The following is an 18,837-nucleotide window of genomic DNA, read 5'->3' as shown; positions in this document are numbered from 1 at the left end:
TGACCTCAAGAATAAAAGTGCAGGGACTTCCCTGGTGGTCCAATGGTTAAGAATCTGCCTTCTAATGCAGCAGATGCGGGTTCGATCCCTGGTCAGGGAACTAAGATCCCACATGCCGCGGAATAACTAAGCCCGTGTGCCTCAACTAGAGAGAAGCCTGCACGCTGCAATGAAAGATCCCACATGCCACAATGAAGATCCCAAGTGCTGCAATTAAGACCCGACGCAGCCAAAAAAAAAAAAAAAAAAAAGGACAGTATGAACAGGAACATGTAATGATCACCTACCATATGTTATGTTCGGTAATTTACAAATAAGAATGAAATGAGGAAATATTATAGCTCTGCAAGACTGTGAAGTGTCGTGTTACTTCGGTGGTGTTAGTGGAGGTGGGGTTAAGTAATTCGGCCAAAGTTGCTCAGCTAGGATCTGAATTTGGGTCTGCATAGCTCCAAACTCATTTGCCTTTTATTATACCATGCAGCCTCACAATCCTGTAGTGGATATCGATTAAACATGAAAGAAAGAATATTTGCCTTAATCCTAGCATGGAATAAGGTGAACAAAAACACATAAAAAAACCCTACAATACAGCAAGTTATACTCTGGAAACAAATGTAAAGAAAACACACAGGAAATCTAAAGAGGGTTTAGAAAGGGAGATCTAGAGCAGCGGTCCCCAACCTTTTTGACACCAGGGACCGGTTTCATGGAAGACAATTTTTCCATGGGGGGAGGGTGGTGTGGATGATGATGGTTCAGGAGGTTATGCGCGTGATGGGGGGGAGAGTTCAAGGCAGTGTATGCGAGCGATGGTTCACACGTTAATGACAGCGATGGGGAGCGGCAGATGAAGCTTCACTCGCTCGCCCACTGCTCACCTCCTGCTGTGCGGCCCAGGGGTTGCGGACCCCTGCTCTAGAGCATGTAAGCCTTGAAGGATGAGTAGAAACATATCACATATAGATGATATATATGAAGATGAGGGCGAAGAGTCTATTCCAAGTTGTTGGAAAAATAAGTACAAAAACCACAACCTCCTCAGAGAATGATGAGGTGATCAGAGAGGGAAGGGGCAGGAATAAGGCTGTTGGGGGACTTCCCTGATGGTCCAGTGGCTAAGACTGCACTCCCAATGCAGCGGGCCCAGGTTCGATCCCTGGTCAGGGAACTAGATCCCACATGCCACAACTAAAAAATGATCCCGCATGCCACAACTAAGACCCAACACAACCAAATAAATAAATTTTTTTTTTTAAAAAAAGGCTGAGTTGGAACCAGAGTGTGAAGAGCTTTGAGTGCCTAGTTAAGACACCGTCCTGGTGGAGAGAAGGGAACCCTCCAACACTGTTGGTGGGAATGTAAATTGGTACAGCCACTATGGAGAACAGTATGGATGGTCCTTAAAAAACTAAAAATAGAGCACCATATGACCCTGCAATCCCACTCCTAGGCATATATCCAGAGAAAAACATGGTCCGAAAGGATACATGCACCCGAATGTTCTTTGCAGCACTGTTTACAGTAGCCAAGACATGGAAGCAACCTAAATGTCCAATGACAGAGGAATGGATAAATTAGATGTGGTACATATATACAATGGAATATTACTCAGCAATTAAAAAGAATGAAATAATGCCATTTGCAGCAACATGGATGGACCTAGAGACTGTCATACTGAGTGAAGTAAGTCAGAAAGAGAAAGAGAAATATCCTGTGATATCCCTTATATGCAGAATCTAAAAAGAAATATACAAATGAACTTATTTATAAAACAGAAACAGACTAACAGACTTAAGAGAATGAACTTACGGTAACCGGGGTGGAAGGATGGGGCGAAGGGATAGTTAGGAAGTTTGGGATCGACATGTACACACTGCTATATTTAAAATGGACAACCAACAAGGACCTACTGTATAGCACAAGGAACTCCGCTCAACGTTATGTGGCAGCCTGGATGGGGGGGGAGTTTGGGGGAGAATGGCTACATGTATATGTATGACTGAGTCCCTTTGCTGTGCACCTGAAACTATCACAACATTGTTAATCAGCTACACTCCAATATAAAATAAAAAGTTAAAAAAAAAAGAAAAAAAGACACCCTTCTGGCCATAACCTTACCTCAGAGGTCTTGAGTGAGATCTCCACACACATAGACCTCCCGACGGCAGGCAGCTGCCCTGCCAGCGCCTTCTTTGCTTCATGTGTAACCTCTGGGATGTCTTTGATTGCTAAATTGAACTAGAACACAAAAGGAACTTTGTGTTTAAACACTCACAAGGAACATTATAGAAACATAAAGTAGTAAGACTGGATGCTGAGTAAAGCAGGCATTGCTCTTGACTGATTAAGGACATTCATTTACTTCTCCATTCCCCATAAGATATCTTGCATCAAAGCCCCAAACCTCAGGTTGAAAAAGCTTTTCACCTATCACAGCAGAAAGCCAAAAAACAAATACATCAGACTAACATTGATGAAGAACATACTTTCCAAGTGAATGGATCAAATGGAATTAGGTATTTTAATGTTATGATTTAGTAATACTAGAAATAGCATTATTTATTACTACACCATGATTCCTTGTGACAAATACCATAGTATATCCCTTAGCAAAGAATTGGAATTTTACCCAGTCTGAACCCGTTGGGGAAGAAGATGAACGAGTACAAATCTTCTCGCCCAGTCGAGCCTGGACAATCACTTGGACAGTCTAAAAAAAGCAAACAAACAAAAAATCAAAGATGAAAAGTTATAACAAACTGATTTGGCTCCTAATCAGGGTTAAAACCCTCCCAATGCAGGATTAAAAAGATGCCAATGATCATAACTATACTTCAGGAAAGGGTAGGATTTAAAACCTTCAAGAACAGGTAGGAAAAAAACACGGCACAAAAATAATACTGTAAATATTCCTGAGGGCACAGTGTCAACCAGTTAGAGAAATTACAGTTTGAGGCTTGTAATCTATAATATTCTCACATGGCAGAAGGAAAGTTGCACATGGTGGCTCTGACTTTCATAGAAAAACAAGTCCAACCATAGGTTTAAATATTCACTGCCATACACTTATGTAATCATAGTTGATTTAAACCAAGGATTCCACAATTATTCATATGACTTGGCCCATATGGCAAAAGTCTTCCAACTAATTTTACAACCAGAATCTACTGCATGGGTTATTCTTACATAGCAATGGTTGAGAGGAAGGAGTGAGAGAGGTGGAAATGATTTTTAGATTTAGGAAAATATGCCTTCTAAAGCATTCAAAATTCAGTTTTAATTCTTCATTTACCCAGAAGGGAACAATAAGTGAAAGTGAGACATTTCGGAGGTAGTTGATGCTTACGGAAAGATGCCCAAACTGCTGTCCATTCCAGTCCGCAGTCTTTGTTCCCACCCCAAGGGAACATACTGTGCCAATAACCTGGCATAATAAGTTTGACATTTCTGCAAACAGGCTTGCAAAAAAAAATTTTTTTTGAACAAGTAGCTGTGGAAAATTGGAAGCTACTTTTTAGTTACACCCCCAGTACCGCCCCCGAATTTCACAGTTTGGTTTACAACAGACAGAAGTATCCCTTAAAATGGGCAAGCTGCAAGCTGTTATGCTATATTTCCAAAAAGGGAGAAGCACGGAAGTTATTTCTAACAGCTCTAGGCTCAAGAGAATGGATATAGTACCTTGAGGGCAAAAAACTTAATGAACTTGTCCAGGTCCTTTCTGTCCTGGGAATTGAGATCAGTTTCCATTGCCTATAGGAATCTAAAACAGGAAGGAAAAAAAAAAGTGTTGAAAAATGTGACTAATATCTTTTAAAAGGGATTGTTACAACAAAGCATACAGAGATGGTATTGTCTACTAGCTGTATGAATAGTCACGTAGGAGGTAAAAAAAATTTCCCCCCTGACTAAAGACACCAAAGTGAAAAATACATACTATCTTTTGAGCAAAATAAATTCCACACAAAGAGCTAAATCCAGAGACCTTAAAAATAGATGAGACAAGCCATTTTACCTGAATCTGAAACTTTGAGCTTTTAAATATAACTTATCTATTAAAAAAGTTATATTACTTACCCATTTAAAAAGTTTTATTATCCAGCATATTGAAGACTAAGTGTTAATGAGACAAAAACTTTATTAAAACATAAAGTGAGTTAACATTCCTTCAAAAGGCCAGTAAATCAATTTAACTTTGGGCGGGAGTGGGGTGGAGGTGGGGGTGGGTTTTGCACCCCTTTTGAGAATCCAATGACATGACAAGCCCTTTCTCCAAAAAAATGCACAAATACAGAAACTTTGGGTATATTCAGGGAGTTCATGAGTTTCACGAAGTACATCATAAACCCCCCGGTTAAAATGTTTTGAGAAGGGGCTGGTATGAGGAAGAAAGCATTTACGGAGAGAAGAGCATGAACAAAGGCGTATAAGCCACAGAGAGCAAAATGGGTTTGGAACTGTTAAGTATGCCAATTTTCCAGCGGTTGTGTATGGCTGGCTGGGGCCAGGTCATGAGAGTCTTAAATACAACGCTAGAGACTGACCTGCGTCTAATATGCCAGAAATGGGAGCACCCTCAGGGCTTCTGAGGAGAGGAAGCAACACAATCCAAACGGTGCTTTAGATGATAGCTTTGCCGGCATATTGTAGAATAGTTTTGAGTATGGGAAGCAGGGAAATCAATTAGGTCCTTGGCAGTAATTCAGGCTGTGGTCAAGGCTAAAACTCTAATACAGATACAGACATGATTTGGAAATAGTATGGATGGGAGGTATTTTAAAGGAAGAGCTGACAGGATTTAAGGACTGAGTGCAAAAAGTTTAATGGGCTTTCAGTTAACAAAAAAACAAGAAAGCCAGAGGGAGAGCTAGTTTTAAGGAAAGGTATAAACAAAAGGAGAGAGTTGAAACAGGAAATAATGAATACAAGTTAAAAAAAAAAAACAACACTGTTCTTTATTGAGGTATAACTTATATATAGTGAAATGCACAAATCTTAGGTGTACAGCTCAATAAACATTTTGTATGTAAACACTCATACAATGACAACCCAGATCGAGTTATAGAACATTTCCAATAATCCAGAAGGTGCCTTTGTGTTCCCTTGGTCAATAAAACCACCAAAAAGTAACCATGATTCTGACCTCTATCACTATAGATTAGTTTTGTTTTGAATTTCTTATAAATGGAATCAAATAGTATTAACTCTTTTGTTGTGTACCTTCCTTTATTCATTATGTCTGTAAGATTCATTTATAATGCTGCATGTAGCAGTTTATTCTTTTTCATTGTTATGTAGCACTCCATTTTATGAATATGCCACAATTTATAAATTAAACTGTTGATAAACATTTGGGTTGTTTCGTGCTTTTAGCTATTATATTCTTTTTTTTGGCTGCATTGGGTCTTTGATGCTGTGCACGGGCTTTCTCTAGTTGCGGCGAGCGGGGCTACTCTTCCTTGTGGTGTGTGTGCTTCTCATTGTGTTGGCTTCTCTTGTTGTGGAGCACGGGCTCTAGGGCATGCGGGCTTCAGTAGTTGTGGCTCACGGGCTCTAGAGCGCAGGCTCAGTAGTTGTGGTGCACGGGCTTAGTTGCTCCACGGCATGTGGGATCTTCCCGGACCGGGGCTCAAACCCGTGTTCCCTGCACTAGCAATTGGATTCTTAACCACTGCGCCACCAGGGAAGTCGGTTATTATATTCTTACATGAGAGTTTTCGTGAATATAAATACTCACTGTTATCAGATGTAGAGCCAGGAGTGTTGCTGTTGGGTCATAGAGTATGCATATGCAGGCATACCTTGTTTTATTGCACCTTGCTTCACAAATATTGCCCCCTCCTCTTTTTAAAAAACAAATTGAAGGGGCTTCCCTGGTGGCGCAGTGGTTAAGAATCCGCCTGCCACTGCAAGGGACATGGGTTCCAGCCCTGGTCCGGGATGATCCCATGTGCTGTGGAGCAACTAAGCCCATGCACCACAACTACTGAGTCTGCCCTCTAGAGCCCGTGAGCCACAACTACTGAGCCCTCACGCTACAACTACTGAAGCCCACACGCCTAGAGTCCCTGCTCCGCAACAAGAGAAGCCACCACAATGAGAAGTCCACGCACTGCAAAGAAGAGAGTAACCCCCGCTCGCCGCAACTAGAGAAAGCCCGCGCACAGCAACGAAGACCCAATGCAGCCAAAAATAAATAAATAAAATACATAAATTTATTAAATAAAAAAATTGAAGGTTTGTGTCAACCCTGTGTTGAGCAAGTCTATCAGCGCCATTTTTCCCATGGCATTTGCTCACTTCGTGTCACAGTGTCATATTTTGGTAATTCTCAAAATATTTCAAACCCTCCACCAGCAAACAGATTACAACTCACTGAAGGCTCAGATGATGGCTAGCATTTTTTAGTAATAAAGTATTTTTAAATTAAGGTACGTACATTGTTTTTTTTAAGACATAATGCTATTGCACTCTTTATAGTTTAGTTTAAACACAACTTCTATATGCACAGGGAAACAAAAAAATTCATGTGATTCACTTTATCACAGTGATCTGGAACCGACCCACAATATATCCAAGGTATGCCTGTGTTTAGCTTTGACAGATATTGCCAAACAGTTTTCTAGGATCTGTACCAATTTACATTACCACCAACAGTACGTTAGAGCTTCCAGTGTTCCACAGCTATACTACCACTTTCGTATTGCTGATTCCTTAGCCATCTTGGTAGGAGTGTGGTGGTATTTCATTTAATCTGCATTGAATGACTGATGATTAAATTAGAGATGAAATGATGACTGCCTTTCCCCCACTGACACCTTTTCATATGCTTATTAGACATCTGGATATCCTCTTTCATAAAGTGCTAGTTCAAGCCTTTTGCCCACCTAAAAATTTGGTTGTCTTTTTCTTATTGAATTGTGGGAGTTTTAAAAAATATATAGTGGATTCAGTACATTGTTGGATATGTACTGCAAATATCTTCTCCTAGTTTGTGGCTTGCCTTTCTTGTGGAATTTGTTTCTTATCATGAGAGTCACGACATACTAACGGACAATGGCCAGACTATATATATAAAGATAGAGCTCTGACCCACAATCTGCAAAAATCCAGCCCAGGAAGCCAACTTACTATCTACACTTACCAGTCAAGGAAGTCAGACTATCTCTAGCAACCAGTCCAGGAAGTCAAATGATAACCCCTGTAAAAACTGGCCCCAAACAGCCAGGACTTGATTAACTGACAGCTTCTCTAATTTTTATCCTTGCTTCCAACTTAGGATCAACCAGAGAAAGCCAAGTATGTACCCCAACCAATCATATAGGATACCCCCACTTGCAGTCAGGCGGCCTACAGCTTCCTTGTGCCAACAGCCCCAAATTAGGACATACCTGAAGGCTTCCCTGCCTTTTTTCCATTATAAAGCTTCCCCAGTGGTCTACCTGCCTTTGCATCTCTGACAAAGGCAAGTGCTGGAGCTGACTCCTCTGCTACTGCAAGCTCTGAATAAATGGCCTTCACCTGTTCTCATCTGGGTGGTCTTTATGTCCACATTAAATACAGATTTATTGAGGTATAACTGACAATATCAGAAGTATAAGTTTTGACAGGTTTATAACTGTAAAATCATCACCACAAAATAGTGAACATAACAATTACTCCCCAAAAGTTTCCTCATGTTCCTTCGTAATCCCTCCCTCCAGCTGCGCCCCCATAATCCCCCATACCTAAACAACCTCTGATATGCTTTCTATCACTAAAGATCCTTATCTGCATTTTCCAGAGTCTTATATAAATTAAATCATACAGTATGTACTCTTTGGTTTCTTTCACTCAACACAATTATTTTGACATTCACCCATGTTATATTTTTTTTCACCCGTGTTATATTCTATGTTGATAGTTCATTTCTTTTTTTAAAATTTTTTTTTTTGATGTGGACTATTTTTTAAAGTCTTTATTGAATTTGTTACAATATTGCTTCTGTTCCATGTTTTGGTCACAAGGCCATGTGGGATTCTAGCTCCCCACAGGGATCGAACCCGCATCCCCCGCATTGGAAGGTGAAGTCTCAACCACTGGACTGCCAGGGAAGTCCCGATGGTTCATTTCTTTTATTGCTGAGTATCATCCTCTTATGGAGTTTCCTGATGATCAGAGGTTCTTTATTTTAGTAAGTCCAATTTATCAACCTTTTCTTTGATGGTTAGCACTTTTCTGTGTCCTGTTAAAAATTTTTTTGCTGATCTCAAAGTCATGAAAATATTCTCCTACATTTTCTTCTAGAAACATTACTGTTTACCTTTCACATTTAGATTCGTGATCCATCGAAAATTAATTTGTATACGTGGTGTACGTTAGGGATCAAGGTTCACTATTTTTTGCCAATCAGTTTGGTTTATTTAATAGGTTGAGTTAGAAACACCTGAAGATTTGTCTGAAAATGCTAAATCTGAAGCTAATGGAAAAGGTTAAGACTGAGATTAAAGTTGGAGATAAATCTCAAAAAAGAAGGAATAATTAAAATTATAGCAACAGATGAAATCACCAAGGGAGATAACAGAAAAAAAACAAAACAACGACCTTGGAAAGCATTTGCATAAAAGAACCACAAAAAGAAATGCAAGAACTAATCAGAGAAATAGGTGATAAAATGATTTCTGAGAAGTTTTCATTGAAACTGAGGGGAAATTAAAGTTTCAAGATTGAAGGGATGGTCAAACAGTGTAAGTTCTTGTGGAGGAGGCAAAACTTTACCTCTACTCATCTTAAACTTTGAGCTGCGGCTCCTTCAACAAAAAGACAGATTAACAAGAGAAAAACAGTTTACTGACTAATGCAGCACCTACCACAGAGGAGAAACCTCAACAAAAAATAACTCAAAGCAGTGGCTTAGAACTATGGCTCATATGGGGTCTTCAACAAAGCATAATAAATAACTTCATAGAGAAATGACAGGACAAAGGAAAGCAGTTTTAGGCATTCAAGAGTGCAGGCTGTGGGAGGAAACTAAGTAAGGGAGCAAGGTTTGTTTGCAGATTTCTCTGGTGTCTTCTCAGGTCTGATAAGAATCTGTCTCCAGTAAAAAAGGGGAATTTATATCCCGCCTTTAGGCAGAAAACGGGAGGGCAGAGAAAGGTTCTCCTGCATTTGCTGCTTCTTAACTGCCTTCAGCTCAAAATAATTATTATGTCAAAGAGGCATATTTTGGGATGACATATTCTGGATTCCTTCATTCTCAAGAGGAAAAGGCCACTGGACTTGGCATTACATTGTTAATGACCTTTGAGAGGAGAGTTTCTTAGGGTGGTAGTGAGGAATGGATTCAGCTACTTCTGAGATGTTAGACAGGAAAAGAGCTCAAGCTTCTCCGTTAAAAGGATTTTCCCTGTAGGATAGGAATATCTGAGCAAATTTACGGTGGGGGGGGGGGTGTGGGAAGAAACTAATGAAGGAGAAATAAAATCTTTGAGAAGAAATAATTGATGAGATGCCACAGGAGAATCCACTGATCAAATTACAAAGGACTCATCTTTGGGGGCCTATCAAATAATATGCTTGACATGTACACCCACCTTCAGGCCTTCCTAATTTTGGTTGAAAAGAACACTAACAAATATTAAAGTAAAAATAAAAAGACCTTTTAAAGGGTTAAACAGCTCAAGGCCCTGAAGCAACACAGCAACAGATCTGAGATAAGAACAGTGCTGGAGGATTGGGCTGCCCCTATCTTACACTGAAGTGGGCAAGTGCTCCCACTACCAGAGTATCTACCAAAGCACAAACATTATAATGGCACAATGACTCTTGTGACTTTTTGTACCACTGGAAGCACTCAAAGGATTATGTAACTAGAGTTAGTTATTGAGCCAAAAAGGGTGGTCTCCACAGAGAAAAAGTTCTCTCAGAGGGATCAGAGCTTATTGTCCCCTTAGGCCTAGGCTATCTATCAAGGATGTTAGTTCATCCTTTACAATAGAAATGTAATAGAAAGTTTACTTTTGCTTTGCACTTTGCAAAATTCCTTCTTTGAGTGCTCCAAGGAATATAAAGGGAAATTTGCTACAAACATTAAAAACACTGAATTTTTTCTTTTTTTCTGCCCTTTACTACACTAGCCAATTACTGAATCCTTCAAACTTACGCTTACACAAAATCCTTTATATTAGCGGCATTTTCATTTCCATAGATAACCACCTTAATCCAAGTCTCATTTCTTATCTGGAAGAGACTCTCTTGGTTAGTTACTTTACCTTTGAAGAGGATAGGCTATGCCATCCTAAAATATGCCACTTTGGCATAAAGATTATTTTAAGCTGAAGACATTTGAGATTCAACAGATGTAGAAAAGAAATGTTCTCAGAGCTTCCCTTATCTGACTAAAAGCGGAAACTTCTAAGGAATGAGGACTGCCATAAATTCCCATTTCAGGTTGGCTTCTACTCCCAGGAGAGAGACCTAATATAAACCTAATATAAATCCCCTATCTGGGGGAGTTTCATAGTCATGAAGAAGACGGAAAGACCATTTGCACCCACACAAGCAAATGTTATCACAAACTTTCTTATTTCCCATTTGTTCTCCTAAACACCCATTCTTCTTTCCTAAAGAAACTAATTTTTCTTCCCACAAAACCTTTTTCCCCTCTCTTTCTCCTACTGAGTTAGGCATATAAGTCCCAAATTTTTACCACCTCCTTGAGCTATTCATCACTGAGCACTCCTGTGGTATACACTTTGCAGGCATTAATAAACTGTCTTTTCTCTTGCTAATCTATCTTTTGTTGGTTTAATTTGCACACCCCCATTGGCTGAATCCAAGAGGTTATAGGAAAAGTTTCTTCCCCAACACCTCCTTCCAGATTATACTGTAAACCTCAGGTAAACCACTGAAAGGCTAGTCTAATAAAGCATTATGTCATCATATTGCTCCTATGTGCCAGAACTTTGGGCAGACTCCTCAGTCTGACCTTCAAGAGTCCACATACAAAGTCAGCGGGGGAAAATAGGTAAAGTGATTTTGCAAAGGTAATCAGAGGCTTGCTGGTACTTTCAGGAAAGATCTTGGTCATTGAAACTAGCAAATAAATGATGATCCTGGACAAGGATCTAGTCCTTGAATGCACATGCTCAGGAAACTAATTTTATTAGTTCAGTCAAGGTTTGGGGGACTTCAGTTACAAGAGACAGTTTACATACCATAAATCCAATTTATTAATTGAGAAATAAAACTGCCAAGTCGATAGAAAGAAGCATCAAGTGATCAACATGTTGCCTTTCCTACAAGGAGGCCATTTTGGGAACCTAAAATCGTATCAACCCACTATTAGCTTCATAATATCTTTCTCTACCTCAGGAACAAGCACGTTGGAATTCTGCCACCAAGAGTCTAGAGAGGGCCTTCTTGGCTGACAATGCATGTATGTGACTTTCTTTCCTTTAGACTTTACAGACCACTGCCCATATCAGTCACTGTCACCAACATGTTATAACTGCCAAAGACCCTTGATGGAACAGGTTTTAAGAAAATATATCAGCTGCTAGAAGACTAAGCCAAAGTAGGGCTTTTAGGTTACCACTTAGTTTAAGTCAGGGCCACTTTATCTCTTAGCATTCTAGTCTCTCAATTACATAGCAAACTCTTCTGCAAGTGAAACAGGAGGGAAGGAGGCAGGGCACAACCTTTGAAAGAATGACATAGCCTGAGGACATGACGTAAACTGATTAGAACCAAATGGGTCCAAGATGGCGGACAAGTCGACTTCCACTAGACCTTGAGCCTCAGTACACGCTCACATCAGCAAGCTAAATGACACACCCACAGGCGCCATGACAGTTTCAAGACGGACCATAAGGATCAAAAAGTGGGCGGTGGCCCAATTCCTGGAAATCCCCACCCCTTCCTAAAATAGCTGGAATAATCCTCCCACTCATTAGCCTATGAAATTATCCACTCCTATAAAAACTGACAATCCCATACCCTGGTGCCTTTCTCACCTTCTGAGATAGCCCACACTCTGTGGAGTGCATTTCTCTCTAAATAAATCCACTTCTTACTTATCACTTTGTCTCTCACTGAATTCTTTCTGCTATGAGACATCAAGAACCTGAGCTTCATTAAGTCCTGAAACCATGTGTGTGATCTCAGTTGGAAGACCATGGGTTTTGGCTGGGTTCGAGTGCCAATCTGAGGTGCAAGGTTTCACAAGCATTCAAATTTCATGTCCCTTTCCTGTTAATATGTTGAATAAGCAAGCTCATCAGCGCTACTTATTACCTCCTTTATTAAATTTTTTTGCCTTAGGGACATAAACCAATTACTATGTATGATTTTGGACATTTACAAAAAGTTCTATGTGGTTCCCACCCACATATACTTGATTAAATTTACCAGGGGTCACCTCTAAAATGGCATAATTAGGCCAAAAATATATTTATGAATCATAATGCTCTTAATATTGCTGTCCCTTCAAGTTTCATCAGCATCTATTTCCCCAGACTTGCCACTTGTAGCTTTTCTTGTCTGAGAAATACCTCACTTAATTAAGGCCTTTCTTCAAGGCTTAAGACATTTAACAAATAACAAAAACTATTTACTGGACCTTGATTAGCAATTTCAATTTAGCAACATTCTCTACACATCATTTTCATTAACAGAAGTTCATAACAACAAATAATTCTGTCAGGTTCCCACAGTGTTTAGAACATGTGCAGGCTTCTGCCATACTAAAATGTTTTTAAACAATTATCTGAAAATAGAATGGATAAGCAAAACGTGGTATATACATGCAATGAAATATTATTCCGCCTTAAAAAGGAAGGAAATTCTGACACATGCTACAACATGGATGAACTTTGAGGACATTATGCTAAAGTGAAAAGAACTAGTCACAAAAAGACAAATCCACTTATATGAGGTACTTAGAGTAGTCAAAATCGTAGAGACAGAAAGTATAATGGTGGTTGCCAGGAGCTGGGGGGAAGAGAGAATGGGGAGTTGCTGTTTAATAGGTAGAGTTTCAGTTTTACAAGATGAAAAGTTATGGGGACAGACGGTAGTGAAGGCTGCACAACAATGTGAATGTATTTAATGCTGCTGAACTGCACACTGAAAAATGGTTAAGATGGTAAATTCTGTTGCTTGTATTTTAACACACACCCAAAAAGAAAAAAATATGCCATTACTAAATAAATAAAGTTTCCCATTATTATGTAATAGATGTAGATAATCACCAACACCTAAATACTAGACAGAAGATTCTACAACACTGCTCAAGTGCAAATGATACAATCAGGTAAGGGAAAAGTATAGTTATCTGGATAGACAGGTTTTTTAGATCTTTTACTTACTTTCATACTGAAATGCTAATTTTAAATTTTAAAAATATGAGTTCTTCTTAGGCAGACAAAAACCATTTATCTCAACTACTTTCCCAATCCTCAATTAAAAGCACAGAAATATAAAAGCTATAAATAAACCCAGAAGAAGAAATAACAATGAAAGATGTCAACAAAATATTGGGGGAAAAAAGTGAACAGACTGGTTAAGGATAAAGGTTCAATGTTTATTTCTGCTCACTCCTAAAAAAAGGGTGGGGGACTTAAAAAGCATACACACAGACGAGAGACAACAAAATCAAAGTTCGGGAAGGTAGAAAGTAGAAGAAATAGATAACTGACTAAGCAGAGCACAGCTGATATCCAAGCCAGCAGCGGGAGAAACCCTAAACAAAGAAAGCTCTTCTGAACCAAAGAACCTAAGAAAGTCTAAGGAATTAGTCACCAGGTAGCTACTAAAGTAGGGTGGCAGATGGGGCTGAAAACAGGAAGATTATTTGAAAGTCCACAGAAGAAGCAGTTAGACCCCACTCTAAGCCCTACACCCACACCATGACCCCACTCAGACCAGAACTGCCCTTCCTTCCTAACATTAGAAGGCTGGACATTGGGAGGTCCCTAAATGGTGGAGTAGGAAGACCCTGATCTCACCTCCTCTCACAAAACTTACAATTATGTACAGAACAACTACTGAGGAAAAAGACCCTGACCCTAACCCTAACCTACCAGAAAAGATCTTCTACAAATAAAGATAAATAGAAGGAACCACAACAAGATGGGTAAGAGTAGGGAGTCCCAGTACAGTCACGACCCATGCCCCCTGTTGAGGAACCCACAAACATAAGAATAATTACCATTGCAGAGATTCTCCTCAAGGAGCAAGGGGTCTGAGTCCCACATTGGACTACCCAGCCTGGGGGTCCTATGCCAGGAAGACAAGCCCCCAGAATGTTTGGCTTTGAAGGCCTGTGGGGCTTACATCTGGGAGCACCAGAGGGCTGTGGGAAATAGAATGGAGTCTCTTAAAGGGCACACAAACTCTCACATGTGCCGGGACCTTTAAGGCAGAAGTAGTAATTTCAAAGGAGCCTGAGTCAGAACTACCTGCTGATCTTGAAGAGTAACTACCTGCTGATCTTGAAGAGTCTCCTGGAGAGGCAGAAGGCAACTGGAGTTCACCCCGGGGACATAGATGCTTGTGGCAGTCATTTTTGGGAGCTTGTTCTACCACATGGACACTGGTGCAATCACCATTTTGGAATCCTCCCTCTACCACTAGCATGGTGTGTGTGTGTATACACACACACACACACAAAATGGAATACTACTCAGGCATAAAAGAGAATGAAAATTTGCCATTTGCAACAACATGATGGACTTGGAGTGTATTACACTTAGTGAAATAAATCAGAGAAAGTCAAATACTGTATATTATCACTTATATGTGGAATCTTAAAAAAAAACAAATGAATGAATATAACAAAACAGAAACAGACTCATAGATAGAGAGAAAAAATTAGTGGTTACCAGTGGGGAGAGGGAAGCGGGGAGGGGCAAGATAGAGGTAGGGGATTAAGAGATATAAACTACTATGTATAAAATAAATAAGCTACTAAAGGTTGTTGACTAACAATCAATCAACCAATCAATCACCTACAAGGATATGTAGCCAATATTTCACATTTATTTAATTTATGTTTTTGGCTGTGCCATGCGGCATGTGGGATCTTTATTCCCCAACCAGGGATTGAACCCATGCCCCCTGCATTGGGAGCATGGAGTCTTAACCACTGGACCGCTAGGGAAGCCCAGTAGCCAATATTTTAGGATAAATATAAATGAAGTATAATCTATAAAAAATTTGAATCATACCTGAAACTAATATAATATTGTAAATTATACCTCAATTTAAAAAAGTAAAAAAACACTAAAATAAATAAGAAAAATAAAAAGGACTGGACATTAACTTTTTGGAAACAGTGAATCAAAAACATGGTGAACTTTGGTTATCAAAGTCTTTATGAGACACTCCCTCTCCCACCTCTTGAGCTCCCTTCCTCACTAAGCTTGAAAAATACTGGCAGCCACAATGGAGGCTTTCATCAAGTAACTGGTGATCCTTGGCTGTCCCATTCACATTTGAGCATGAGGCACTGAAAAGACAGAAACTCAGGGTATATGAGTGAGTCTGGTAAACTGGTAGGGCTCTAAGAGGGTCATCAGGAACAAGCTGGGAGCAGCCTCACCCTTTTTTCAATGGAAAGAAACCTCAAGTGTCAGTATATAGAGGTTTTTCCCTCCAAAGACACTTAATTTCTCCAGAGGAGCCTCCAATCTCCTGCTGAAAACAAGTTTTCAACTCCTTTGGGTGAGTTACAGGAATGCAACTGTTGGATCATACGGTAAGAGTATGTTTATTTTACAAGAAATCATCAAACTGTCTTCCAAAGTGGCTGAAAGTTTGCATTCCCACCAGCAATGAGTGAGAATTCCCGATGCTCCATGATCTCTCCAGCATTTGGTGTTGTCAGTGTTTTTGGATTTTGGCCATTCTAATAGCTGTGAGATGGCAACTCATTATCTTAAAAGATACCCCTTTTGGGACTTCCCTAGTGGTCCAGTGGCTAAGACTAGGCACTCCCAATGCAGGGAGCCTGGGTTCGATCCCTGGTCAGGGAACTAGATCTCACATGCCACAGCTAAAGATCCCGCACACTGCAACGAAGATCGCGCGTGCCGCAACTAAGACCAAATAAATAAATAAATAATTTTTTAAAAAAGATATATCTTTTGCAAATATTTTCTCCCAGTCTGTAGCTTGTCTTCTAGTTCTCTTAGACAACCTTAGTTTTTTTGAAAAGCAAATTTATACACGGAACTAATCTAAAGAGTTAAAGCTTCCTTGATTTATCTTAAGGATGTTAAAGCTTCCTTGATTTATCTTAAGGATGAATGTTATTAAGCAAATTCAGTTGTTTTGAGTAACAGTTCCTGGCATATTAACAATATTGCTTTCATATTTGTTTAATGCCTACTTCTATTCACACATACTCTACAAAACAGTAACCTCAAAACTATTACAGAGATAACAGGACATTTTGCCTGCAATTAAAAAAACAAACTTGCTGACAAATGCTCAGCACAGCATTATTTTCAAGACTGATAAGTGTTTAAATAACACTTTATACACATAAAGTGTTTTTAAACTCATGTTTGTCATGCAATATGTAAAAGTTTGGGAAACACTGAAATTAAAACTGACAATTTTACATTTGCTTCTTCAACTAACAGTGGAAGAGCAGAGATAATCTTTTCTTGCCATAGTCATTATTCTACAGCAAGAATTTTCACATTAGAATTTTCACATTTTCTCCAACACTGGTTTCAAAGGCAGTTGTACAATAAGTGGGGGGGAAAGAATACTTATTCACAGTAAATTGCCACTTAGTAAATGTATAATAAATAAAGATTTAGGAAAATCACCATTTTGGGAGTTCCCTGGCAGTCCAGTGGTTAGGACTCGGAGCTTTCACTGCCGTGGCCTGGGTTCAATCCCTGGTCAGGGAACTAAGATCCCACAAGCCGTGTGGCGCAGCCAAAAAAAAAATTTAAAAAATCACAATTTTGCAATCATCACAGGAATAACTGGTTCAAGCAAATCACCAGTAGATGATAAAACCACTGTAAATATACCTTTTGTCAACAAATTTTCACGCAGTCTTCCTGCTTATTGACTTATTAATTACAAAGAGAAGTCAGATGAACACAATCTTAAAGTAATCAAAGAAACATATCAACAACTGAAAAACTGACATTACATCCTCTTGATGTGATGTAGGGAGAAGGACATATCACTTATGTAGCTTTTCTATTAAAACTGTATAGGGGCTTCCCTGGTGGCGCAGTGGTTAAGAATCCACCTGCCAGTGCAGGGGACATGGGTTTGAACCTTGGTCCGGGAAGATCCCACATGGCACGGAGCAACAAAGCCCATGCGCCGCAACTACTAAGCCTGCGCTCTAGAACCCGTGAGCCACAACTACTGAGCCCACGTGCCGCAACTACTGAAGTCCATGCACCTAGAGCCCGTGCTCCGCAACAAAAGAAGCCACCACAATGAGAAGCCCGCACACTGCAACGAAGAGTAGCCCCCGCTCACCGCAACTAGAAAAAGCCCGCGCGCAGCAACGAAGACCCAACGCAGCCAAAAAAAAAAAAAAAGTATAACCCAAATCTAACCATGAGGAAGCAATCAGATGAGCTTATATTGAAAGACAGGGCATTTTACATAATAATGGGATTGTACTCTTCAAAAAAGTCAATCTTATGAGAGAAAAAGTCTGAAGAACTGTTTTAGAGTAAAGGCAATAGGAGTATGACAACTAAATGCAATGCTTAACCCAGGACTTTTTTTTTTTTTTAAAGTTGCTATAAAGGAGGGCATTGAAACAATTTGGCAACATTTGAATACTGACTGTATACTACATAACCAGTATTGCATCAATATTAAATTTCCTGAATTTGATACAATTACACTTTGTTCAATGTTCTTGTCTTAAGAGATACAAGTAACTTTTCTCAAGAGTCCAGGGGAAAAAGAAAAAAAGAAAAAAGTAAGAAATCGTGCGTTGTTCTATTATACAGTATGTGATACATACAGAGAGAAGTAAAGCAATGTGGTCAAGAGAGAACAATGTATGAATGTAGGTGAAGAGTATATGAAAGTTCACTGTAATATTCTTACAATTTTTCTGTATGTCTTACATTTTTCAAAAATAATCTAACAGGGCTTCCCTGGTGGCGCAGTGGTTGAGAGTCTGCCTGCTAGTGCAGGGGACACGGGTTCGAGCCCTGGTCTGGGAAGATCCCACATGCCGCGGAGCAACTAGGCCCGTGAGCCACAATTACTGAGCCTGCGAGTCTGGAGCCTGTGCTCCGCAACGGGAGAGGCCGCGGTAGTGAGAGGCCCGCGCACCGCGATGAGGAGTGGCCCCCGCTTGCCGCAACTAGAGAAAGCCCTCGCACAGAAACGAAGACCCAATACAGCCATAAATAAATGAATAAATAAATAAATAACAAAAGTGATAAAAAAAAAATCTAACAAACAAAATCCATTCTCATCAAATGGTCTATAGCAGGGTAAAGATCTTAACTAATTTTCACCCAGCATAAAAGTTTTCTATCTCCTTGTAGACCTATTTCAAATACAATTTTTGAAACATCTGAATGACTGCTCTAGCTATACTTCCAAGATCCCATCACAGGACATCCTTGCCTTGAGAGTGAAGGAGACAAGGAGTTCAATGCACTGCACCATGTCAGACACGAGTTTCAAATCTCGGAGGACATCCAACAACAATGTGGACTGAACTAATGTGATTAGTAACACCCCACCCCTGCCCACTACAGGTACACAAAAATGCAAATAAGATATGACAATAAAAAGGTTTTGATACACAGCTAAACCAGAAAGATTGAAAGATCCCAGGTTCCAGAA

General features: G+C 39.7%; 1 protein-coding gene across 14 annotated transcripts in view; it reads right to left on the bottom strand.

The window, feature by feature from the left end:
• ATG13 (autophagy related 13) overlaps window positions 1–18,837 on the bottom strand; it is a 50,068-nt gene that overhangs the window by 21,676 nt on the left and 9,555 nt on the right. For all 14 annotated transcript variants that reach the window (XM_082410783.1, XM_082410784.1, XM_082410774.1 and 11 more), the window contains 3 exons: window positions 3,685–3,766; window positions 2,633–2,713; window positions 2,122–2,241 (listed from right to left, as the gene is read on the bottom strand). In XM_082410783.1, the coding sequence (XP_082266909.1) occupies window positions 2,122–2,241; window positions 2,633–2,713; window positions 3,685–3,753 (270 nt within the window). In that variant the 5' untranslated portion in view covers window positions 3,754–3,766. The remainder of the gene's footprint in view (window positions 1–2,121; window positions 2,242–2,632; window positions 2,714–3,684; window positions 3,767–18,837) is intronic.

The sequence above is a fragment of the Balaenoptera physalus genome (assembly GCF_965194825.1).
Source record: "Balaenoptera physalus genome assembly, chromosome: 10".
Classification (NCBI taxonomy): domain Eukaryota; kingdom Metazoa; phylum Chordata; class Mammalia; order Artiodactyla; family Balaenopteridae; genus Balaenoptera; species Balaenoptera physalus.
Note: the sequence above shows the minus strand (reverse complement) of the source record. Positions and strands in the feature narration are given on the sequence as shown.